The 9,764-nt window shown below is 37.5% G+C and overlaps 3 protein-coding genes across 6 annotated transcripts; 2 read left to right on the forward strand and 1 right to left on the reverse strand.

Moving 5' to 3' along the window:
- The first annotated feature begins 40 nt into the window (after nt 1-40).
- Nucleotides 41-3,586, forward strand: Fcp1 (TFIIF-interacting CTD phosphatase). The gene is made up of 5 exons (XM_966881.4): nt 41-298; nt 350-503; nt 557-927; nt 1,409-2,570; nt 3,036-3,586. The coding sequence occupies exons 1-5, from the start codon at nt 81-83 to the stop codon at nt 3,405-3,407; spliced, it is 2,277 nt and encodes a 758-aa protein (XP_971974.2). The 5' UTR covers nt 41-80; the 3' UTR covers nt 3,408-3,586.
- On the reverse strand, nt 3,576-4,970 carry mRpS17 (mitochondrial ribosomal protein S17). Its single transcript, XM_966934.4, has 3 exons — nt 4,841-4,970; nt 4,029-4,166; nt 3,576-3,982 (listed from the first exon to the last, which is right to left on the reverse strand). Exons 2-3 carry the CDS (start codon nt 4,146-4,148, stop codon nt 3,623-3,625), a joined length of 480 nt encoding a protein of 159 aa, XP_972027.2. The 5' UTR covers nt 4,149-4,166; nt 4,841-4,970; the 3' UTR covers nt 3,576-3,622.
- An 858-nt stretch (nt 4,971-5,828) lies between these two features.
- On the forward strand, nt 5,829-9,729 carry LOC103313835 (fanconi-associated nuclease 1). 4 transcript variants are annotated; one of them, XM_064355513.1, is made up of 8 exons: nt 5,829-6,354; nt 6,844-7,089; nt 7,135-7,879; nt 7,925-8,050; nt 8,097-8,316; nt 8,363-8,571; nt 8,852-9,498; nt 9,548-9,729. In XM_064355513.1, exons 1-8 carry the CDS (start codon nt 6,015-6,017, stop codon nt 9,598-9,600), a joined length of 2,586 nt encoding a protein of 861 aa, XP_064211583.1. In that variant the 5' UTR covers nt 5,829-6,014; the 3' UTR covers nt 9,601-9,729. The 4 variants fall into 4 exon arrangements, with proteins under 4 accessions (XP_064211583.1, XP_015837202.2, XP_008196328.2 ...); XM_015981716.2 differs by having other exon boundaries at nt 5,832-6,354; nt 6,844-7,879; XM_008198106.3 differs by having other exon boundaries at nt 5,837-6,330; nt 6,844-7,879.
- Nucleotides 9,730-9,764: the final 35 nt, after the last annotated feature.

Genomic DNA, 9,764 nt, shown 5'->3' on the forward strand with positions numbered 1-9,764 from the left:
GAGTAATGGCACCCGGAAGTGCACGCGTCGTCCAATCAGGCCGCGTTCTGCGTTCATGAGTGAAGTCGTTTCCGTGCAAGATGGCGGAAAAAACTATGTGCATATCACAGCAACAAACAAAACCTATAAAAATTTTAAAATGGAAAGTGAGCGAAGGGAACACTGTCTCGATCGGAAGAGTAATCCTTCTGTATGATTTTGACGGGGCTTCCAAGGTGGAACAACGCAAGTTGAAGGTAACACAGGCCGGAACAATTTTTAAGATTGTGGCGCAGGAAGGCGCCATTGTCAAGCCAGGGTAAGCAACAGTTTTGAAAAGGCGCGCGAAAGCTCACGCTCGAATTTTCAGCGAGACTTTGTGCGAATTGAAAGAATGCACGCATCCGACGGTGATGAACGACATGTGCGCAGAATGCGGCACGGATTTGAGGAAAAACGACGTCAGTGTGGCGGCTTCCGTGCCCATGGTGCATGCCATACCTGACTTGAAAGTCAGCGAAGAGGTGGTTGCGTTATATAAAATGCCGCTGCGGGGGTTTGACTTGCATTGTTGCAGCTTGCACAGAAACTCGGCAAAGCGGACGTTGATCGGCTTATTAGAGACAGGAAACTTGTCCTGCTTGTGGACTTGGATCAGACCTTGATCCACACAACCAATGACCACATTCAGCCGAACATCAAGGATATCTATCGCTTTCAGTTATACGGGCCCAATTCACCTTGGTACTTCACAAGGTTGAGGCCCGGAACCCATCAGTTTTTGAACAATATTTACCCGTTTTACGAGCTGCATATTTGCACCTTTGGCGCAAGGAATTACGCACATATGATTGCTGCGGTTCTGGACAGGGACCAGAAGTTTTTCTCAAATCGTATTCTCTCGCGGGATGAGTGTTTTGACCCAACTAGCAAAAAGGCGAACTTAAAGTACGTATTTGAAAAGAAAAATCTGAAAAATCATTCCGTTATTCCTGTTTTTTGAGTCTTTCAAAATCATAAGTAAATAGTTTTTCTCTTCAAGTGTTTTTGAATCACTTTGCATATGTTCACTCTACCATATTTGAGTGTAGAAGGTCTAGCTTTCGAAAAAAAAAAGGCAAAAATGAGACCAGGATGAAAAACTTGATAAATTCGGACAAGAAAGCAAAATTAAAAGTAATTTTTGCCTTAATTACTCTCAAATCGAAGGTACTTTAAGACGAACTTGCACAATAAATAAATATATCGGATTAAAAATTTAAAACCAACTTGTTAAACTGAGAGAAGCAAGCTAAAGTAACAGTTTCGATCTAATTTTCTAGTCTTAGACTATCTTCGTGATATTTAAAACAACAATTGTGCTAAAAGTTCGCGAAAATATTTTTTTATATTTTTTGATACGCTGTGTTACATAATTTTTTATATTTAGGGCTCTATTTCCTTGCGGGGACAACATGGTGTGTATTATTGACGACAGAGAGGACGTGTGGTCGAACGCCGCAAATTTGATTCATGTCAAGCCGTACCATTTTTTTCAACACACCGGCGACATAAACGCACCCCCTGGTTTAGACAAACATGAAAATGATAACAAGGGAGTTGATTTAACAAAAATTAAAGACCAGAAAAAAGACGAACAAATCCAGAATAACGATAGTAAAGCGACAGAAAATGACAGTGAGAAAAATGGTGAAAATGTCGAGGAAAGTAAAGTTGAGAATCAGGTTTCAAATGAATCTGAGAGTACAAAAAACGAGAGTAAAGAAAATACCGAAGATAGTGAAGGAAATAATAAAGTAGATGAAAATAAAAACGGTGACGACAGTAGCGAACAAAAAATTGAAAATGTTGAATCTAAAGGTGTGAATGGTGAAGCAGTAACTAATGACGAAAAGCCTCCACCTGAAGAAAGTAAAACGCAAACGGAAGGGGACACCAAAACTGAAACCCCTCCGGAAACAAAAAACGCAATCGAAATAAACAATCATTTAGTAGAAGTTGAAGACCCCGATGACTATCTCTCCTATCTAGAAGATATACTAAAACGTATTCATCAAGCTTTCTATGACGCTTATGATAAAATGGAATCGGGAGAGGTTCCCGACTTGAAGAAGGTGATTCCCGGGGTGCGAAGTCAGGTGCTACAGGGCTACAAGCTGGTTTTTAGCGGGTTGGTGCCAACTCACATCAAATTAGAACAATCAAAAGCGTACCAAATCGCCAAGAGTTTGGGTGCTGAAGTTACGCAAGAGCTGGAGGACGACACGACACATTTGGTGGCTGTTAGGCCAGGCACTGCTAAGGTGAACGCCGGCAGAAGAAAGAAGAACTTGAAGATTGTTACACCCGATTGGCTGTGGTGTTGTGCAGAACGGTGGGAGCACGTAGACGAGAAGATTTTTGCTTTGAATAGCAAAGGCTCAAAAAACCGGCATCCACCGCCTCATTGCAGCAGTCCAGAGCATATTATAAGTTATCCAGAGCACAATACGCCCGCTATGCGAAAAAGGACACCCAGTGGAAGGTTTATGGACACGATTAATCCTCTCATGTCGTTTTCCAGCGCAGATATAGCGGATATGGATAAGGAGGTAAGGTTAAAAATTAGGTGAAAGGGGAATACGTTTATTGTGTTCCTAAACCGGACACTAGGGTACCAGCTATAGAAAAAAAGCGTTGTCCATAAAATCTTAATTAAATTTGCAGCAACCAAGACTTTTATTTAATAAAAAATCGTCAATTAAAAATAATGTAGGGCGACGAATTTGTTTTCAACCAACTTCAGTTAGGATCTTCTTTATCTGACAAACTGGTCGAAAGTCGGCAATTAGTTTTATTCAGTTTGACATTTTGTTTTATAATTACAAACGTTTTTTTTTTTTGGTACTCTTGCCTTTTGCGGTTGGGGGCAATGTAATTATGAATATTTGTTCAAAATTGTAATTAAAAAATGGTTGGTTGATGCAAATTCTCACTTTATTTAAAACAGAAAAATAGTTCGTGCATGTCTTTGTTGCCCCTTTGAGGTTGTCGCTGATGGTTTAATTCTTCCACAGGTTGAAGACATTTTGGACGACGAAAGTGATAGCAGCGACGAAGAGAAGAACGCGAAAGCAACTGTTGTCAATTCTGAAGAAGTACACGAAAATAGTAGCAGTAGTGACGATTCTCTAGGTGAACATCCAAAAGGCTTCAAGAGAAAAAGAGAAGGTGGGGACGAAGCTGAAATTGATCTCAATAATAGTACAGAAGATGATGAAACGCCTAGTGTCAAGTTCCGAAGGGGAGAGACTGTAGATAGTGAAGTGGATATGGAACCTGATTCGCAAGATAGTGACGGAAGTGTGGAAGCTCCAGACGAAGTGGACGATGGAGAGTGGAATATGATGGGTGCCGCCCTTGAACGAGAATTCTTGTCAAATAATTAGAAATAATTTTTTAAGCCATCGATTATTTTTTTAGACTTGCAGTATTAATAGTAACAATGAAATCTGTTACCTGAATAATTTCACGCTGAAGGATTCTTATTTATATATATAGAATGTTAATGTAATTATTTTTAATTGAATGCTGTGCAGAGTTTCAAATAAAGACTGTTGACAACTTACTTTTTAATACAACTACTTGAACAACAATAAAGGTTTTAGACGGCATAAGGATCGTCTTTTCCTGAATCGTGGTACTTGATGTATGTTTGTACATGAGTGAAGTCTTTCTTGTCTTCTTGCCAGCCCCTTGGTGGTGCTTTATCATATTTAAATGCTCCTTCCTTTTCACCATACACCTTGTTTACCGAATCAACGAAATCTCTGTACTTTCCGGCAACAACCTTTTTCCCTGTGACCGGATCAGTTATATCCCCCATCGGATATACAACTTTCTTAACAGCATGTGTAATTAACCTTGTCATTTTGGTTGGAAGTTGTTCAATAAGAACGATATCTCCGGTCTTGCATATCTTGTTGGGATCATGTGCGTACACAAATTCTTCCTTACCAAAGTACTGAAAGCACCAGTTTTTAAAGCTCCCACAAATTACGAAGGCATACCATTAACAAATTGGTGTCAAGTTCCAATCTTTTAATTTTAAATTTTGAAGCGTTTTGTTTCAAGCAAGGCACACACCTTCCCAGAAGCATGGACGTCTTCGCAGCAGTTGGTAAAGACATGGTGTTTAGAGTTAAACTGTTTAAACCTTCGACCATATATCATATAGACTCGCCGTAAAGCGAGTTTGTAGGCAGGTTGTTTGAAGCCAACATGTATGGGTGCGAGGAGTGAGGGGCAAGAGGAAGCTTACTCCTTGTTCAATGGCAGCTCGTAGTCAAGGGGCAAACAATTGAAAAAACATTACAAGTTTCAGAAATAATTTAAGTTTACGAGTTTCAAAAAAATGCCTTAGTTAAAATACTTCTAATTCTATCTTATGACATGTCGTCAGAGTTGTAATATTCAAAAATATTCAGTATCAAAGCGGAAAATCAGAATACGTTACGACGCCACTGGTGTGTTTCCAGATTTAGGTTAACACCTGTATTTTCTTACTTACGGATGACATTACCGATGAATACCCCTTGTGAATACTTTCTCCTGTATATTTCGACGCAAGAACCAGATTTTACCCATTCACAAGTAAATTTAAGCCCAAAATTCACAATTTTTCCCTTTAATCACAATCGTGAAACACGAAGTTTGACGAATATTAACGAAACACTTGGAAATATTTTGAATGGACCAATCAGAGAAGGGGTACCTAAGAGTCAAATTCGCGTACCAAGCCTTATTTCCCCTTGCCCCACCTGCACATGTTGGCTTCAAAACAAATCTCACCTTGCCCAGTCTATACGATATATGGTCGAAGGTTTAAACCCGAGTTTTTTCAATTTTTCAAAGTTAATAATATAAGGTTATGTTGCTATTAGTGCTCGAAATGTGGTTCAGCAGAATACGTGAGCGCAAAGTAACCGTATTTCCGATAGTACGAATTTCTATAAAACAGTTGTGTGTAATGTTGGTGGCCTAACATTTTAAATTTTTGGAAGAAAAAATAGCGTTTTCAAAAAGAGTTATGTACACTTCAACAGCATTTTTTTTACACTTATATTGTTTTATTTGTAATTAAAAAAACAAGCTTTACCACTTTTTAAGTAAAAAAATGTTGTGTAGTAAATAACAAAGATCATAATAAGAAAAAAAGGTTTTTGTTACTATTCTTTTATACGACTGCAATTTCAAATGTTTGAACTAATCATCTGGAAACAGAAAACCAATTAGAAAGTTAAACTCTACCTGAACTTTTGGTGTTGCCTGTCTCCAACCTTATCGCTAATTATTATCAAACATCATTAGGAACGGACAGACTACCTGGAAATAATATTTTGGAATAGCACGTGGTTCATTATTTGGGTACTTATTTGCAAGGTATTCGCAACAAATTTTGAGTTTAGTGAAGAACTCTTATTTGTAAGTTGTTTTTTTGTAGTTTTAAATTCTCAAAAATTTCGGAATTAGAGAATCATCACAAACAAAACCTACATTTTGCATTTTATAATAGGTATGCTGACCTCATTCACATATTTTTTTCTAATAAAATTGTGTAAAATTTACTTTTTAACCGATAGTCATAGTCTAGTTTAAGTTAGTATTAATGTATTATATATATAAACTCATGTGCTGGTGTTTAATGCGATAAGTTGTTATTATTACGTTTAACAAAGGTAGAAAAAAAATCGGTGAACAATCAGATTTTAAGTTAATTTATTTGACGATATATAAAAAATAATATTAATGATGTAAATTACCTCAATTATTTTTGTTCTAATTTCTGTTATGTATTATAATCAATACAAATTATCTGTCGTGGTTTTATAATTTGAATTATGAATTGAACTAACATGCGCTTTCGTGTTGTAGTTCCCTAACCTTGAAAATGTTGAAGTGTTTGTGATAGCTGTGATAGCACAGATTATTGGCGAGAAAGTTTGGTTTGATCACAGAGTTTGATAAGTTTGTGATGTCAGTGCAGAATAATAATAATGTCTGAGTTCTCTGAGTGTGACTCTGGAGGGAAAAGACTTAGTCAAACAAAAATCAGCTCCTACTTTACAGGCTGTGTAAAGCGAATCCCAACAGACCCCCCTTTTAAGAAAAAACGTAGCCGCCGAACAATGTCTGTCGCATCTTTTGCTGGCCCCAAAGACACTGCAACAGAGTCGGTTTCAAACACATCAAGAAAAAGAAATAGTCCGTCTATAAGGATCTCGAAGAGGAAATTAAAAGCACCGATCAACTCAGATGATGAAGGTGATTTGGAAAGTAATCACAGTCAAAGTACATTAAAGGAAAACAATGGTGAGTTATTACCCTTTTACACCGGTAAGAAACTAAAATTGTTTTGAAGAACACAATTTTAGTCCAGTTACACCCTTCCAACACCCACGTACTTGACATTTTTACAACTGGCTAAACAAAAAGATAAGAATCCTACAACATTATTTGCATTGGATGGTTGTAGAAGTGTCAAATTTTAGCGCCAAGTTTTTTGGTATTTGTACAAAGTGCTGATAATTGATAATAGTGTGATAATGTTGCAATTATTTATCGGGTTTGGTAATGAGAGCCAAATTGTTGATTGGCTATTAATTAAGATACTGAATATGCAGGTTTTATAAATTTTGGAGTAATTGGAGACTTGTTACACATTTTTTGCCACATTTATCTTCTGTCATTCACTAACCACTAATTCATTCATAACTTTTAATCAATGGATTCAATTATGAATGAATTGCTTATAATGAATGTTTTGCACTAGTAATAATAAAAAATAATAAACCTTTTTGACAATTAATTACGAATACTTTTCAGGAACCTCAGCTCCTATTACAGTTCAACTATCTTTAAATAAACCCACGTCTCTTGCATGTTCAATAAATATTACGACTTCAGCTCCTCTGAATTCACCACCAAGAGGCGTTCTAACACCGCCATTCGTGAATTCACCACCAAAAGGTGTTTTAACACCGCCATCCGAAAATCTTCCTTCTCCAAACACTTCATCCAACAAAAATGTATCTCCAAAGCAAACACCAAAGAAACGACTTTTTGACGAAAGTAACAAAACAAACACTCCTAGTACAAGTAAAATCTGCGTTCTAGAAAATAGAGTGATAGTGACGTCTCCTGTTAAAAAATCACCAAAGAATGAAGTTAAAGACGAAACGAAAAAACTCAACTATGATGTGCTAAAAGTGATGAGGGAATTCTTCATCAATGTTCTGAAATATAGCCACTTGAAGTGCCTGTTGAGCAAGAGTGATCAAGACATGCTTTATAATTTTTATAACATAGAGAAGGACTACCAATACACGTGTGTAAAACTGTTTTTGTGGAAACAACAGTGGTACAATATTTTTAAATATGTGGGCGGAATCGGGTTAAAAATGGGCGATAATGATGTGACTGCCATGTACAAGTGTTTAGAAGAGAAACATTTTGTTGATACGAATTATATGGCTGAAGACACAGTCACTCTATTAAATCTGTTGAGTGTAGCGGATCTGCGAGCTATTTTAGCCCAGTTTAAACTACCCACTGCTGGGCCCAGAGAGTCTCTGATTGATAAACTACTGAGAAATTGTAAAACTCAAGTGACCCTCACTTGTACGAAAAGCACAGAAGACCTGCTTCGAGAACGGATCAAGGAGAGAATGGGATATTGTGTCAGACTCTCTACAAATCTCAACCGTTGCCTGCGCTACGTTTTTCTGTTAAATACATTCACTAATTTTAGTTTGACTGTGCCACAAGATTATTTTAAAAACGTTACGTACTTCAACACTGTGTTCCCCTCCTGCAAAGTTGAGACTTTTCATATTTTTTATACGCCGGGAGAGTTTTCAAAGTGAGTTACTTTAGATTTGAAGCAGTAGTTTTGAGCTGATTTTAGGTATGCAGACGCCGTTGATTTAAACAGAGAGTTGGAGGAAGCTATTGAGAAAAAGAACAATCCAAATATTTTAGTACTGTGTCAAAGGGCATTTAACTTGCTGAAACAAGCGAACGAGGAAGCCAAGTAAGTTGTTCTTAACCCATTTAATAAATCGAAATAATTTTTTTAGAAATGACATGAGGGAGCCACATTTGGAGCGTTTTACTCCAAACGCCCAATACATTCGTATCATAACACAAGGCCTGAAACACATCAAACGGCACAATTTCGGTGAGGTTCAAATTTGGTTGGAATACCTCATCACACAGAAATATTGCAAACATAAACGTGGTGACTGGTACTGCGAGCTGGCATTGATTTATACTGAATATTTAAAAGATTACGAAAAGGTGAGTTTTGTTTGGTTTGAGTTTTGTTGCGAGTTGGGATTTCTAGGCCGCAAAATTAATAATAAAAGCGTTCAAGGAAGAGAAAGAATTTCTGACCGACATACAATTGCAAGCACTTGCACACAGAGGTAGGCTTACAAATAGGAAAACCTACAAATTGCCCTCGTTGTACCATGACGAAATAGCTGCCTTGTCACCACCTGCGTGCGACCGTGATTGGCCCCAAGAGGTCTTGGACTGCGAATCGTTGAAAAGGTGGGAATACGAAATCGCTCTATTTCGCTTAAACCATCGAGGAAAGAGACTTTGTTTCGCCGATTTTTTTAAGAAAATTTAATTACTTACAACTTCTGTTTTATATTTTTGAACGTATCCGTTAAAATATGAGATGGTAAACAAATAGGTAACAGTTAGATCTTTTAAAATACGTATAGTTTTCGCTGAAATTTTAACATTACCTTTATCTTTTTTAACTGTTTTTACTACATTTATTTTTTCCTGGAGGATGTGTTTGCTGTAATTACCCAATTTCCAGCCAAAAATCTGGCCAGAAGCGGAAATATGTCCACCGCTGCGCCAACGGCGATGTCGAGTATTTGTCTGTTGAGCAAAAGGCTCTGAAGCACTACGAGACGATGGGCTTTCCTAGCGGTTTACACTGCGAGGGTAGCGTGATAATTGCGGCCTTCTATCTGCTATTCTGGGACATCATTTATGAGGAATACGTGCGTGGAACATTTATTTCAAGCGTACAAAGTGCCCCCTTGGACATGCATACGCCCTACTTTTACAAGAACAGAGAACGCTCGATTCAAAAGCGACTGGACGAGATTCGAGACAAGTGGAAGAACATTGAATTAAGGACGAAGTTATCGCGCGCTTGGGACTTACATTCGCACGAAAATTCTGTGATTGAGGCCGCGGTGCCTAAATCTGACCATATTTTTGATGTGATAATGTGCATTGGGCGACCTGTGCTCGCTAAAATTTTCGAAAGACTGGTGCAAAATTTTAAGGTTTACCAAAGTGGGTTTCCCGACTTGATTGTGTGGAATGTTGAGGAGGGAAGGGCGAAATTTGTCGAAGTTAAGGGGGAAAATGATAAACTCTCAATTAAGCAGAAGTTGTGGTTGAACTATTTGTGTGATAGCGGGGCTTCTGTGGAAGTTTGTAGAGTTGAACGTGAGTATAAATCTGTACTGGGGGTTGTGAGTCATTTTGTGTTTTTTAGCCAAAGCCACGAAAAAACAGTTTAAGAGAAGTGTCGCCGCAGCGTGCCATTAGATATTAAAGACTTATATTTTTATACGTTCTTATACCGATTTATTATGTAATTTATCTTAAGTGTATTTTATGTTTTTGAGTTTTGAGAATTAACGTATTTGTTATTTTTTAATAAAGAATTGTTGAACTTTTTGTTGTTTCTCTTGCCTCTTCTTGGGATTTTT

This window comes from Tribolium castaneum, chromosome 3 (assembly GCF_031307605.1).
Source record: "Tribolium castaneum strain GA2 chromosome 3, icTriCast1.1, whole genome shotgun sequence".
NCBI classification, from domain to species: Eukaryota; Metazoa; Arthropoda; class Insecta; order Coleoptera; family Tenebrionidae; genus Tribolium; species Tribolium castaneum.

What these genes read in the sequence shown, in the direction of transcription:
- mRpS17 (XM_966934.4), bottom strand. Translation starts at nt 4,148, where the DNA reads ATGTCTTTACCAACTGCTGCGAAGACGTCCATGCTTCTGGGAAGGTGT. An exon ending in TTGACACCAATTTGTTAATG is followed by an intron (nt 3,983 to 4,028) that starts GTATGCCTTCGT and finishes TGGTGCTTTCAG; the next exon opens with TACTTTGGTAAGGAAGAATT.
- Fcp1 (XM_966881.4), top strand. Translation starts at nt 81, where the DNA reads ATGGCGGAAAAAACTATGTGCATATCACAGCAACAAACAAAACCTATA. An exon ending in ACTTGAAAGTCAGCGAAGAG is followed by an intron (nt 504 to 556) that starts GTGGTTGCGTTA and finishes GCATTGTTGCAG; the next exon opens with CTTGCACAGAAACTCGGCAA. An exon ending in TAGCGGATATGGATAAGGAG is followed by an intron (nt 2,571 to 3,035) that starts GTAAGGTTAAAA and finishes ATTCTTCCACAG; the next exon opens with GTTGAAGACATTTTGGACGA.
- LOC103313835 (XM_015981716.2), top strand. Translation starts at nt 6,015, where the DNA reads ATGTCTGAGTTCTCTGAGTGTGACTCTGGAGGGAAAAGACTTAGTCAA. An exon ending in CAAGCGAACGAGGAAGCCAA is followed by an intron (nt 8,051 to 8,096) that starts GTAAGTTGTTCT and finishes TAATTTTTTTAG; the next exon opens with AAATGACATGAGGGAGCCAC. An exon ending in ATTTAAAAGATTACGAAAAG is followed by an intron (nt 8,317 to 8,362) that starts GTGAGTTTTGTT and finishes TGGGATTTCTAG; the next exon opens with GCCGCAAAATTAATAATAAA.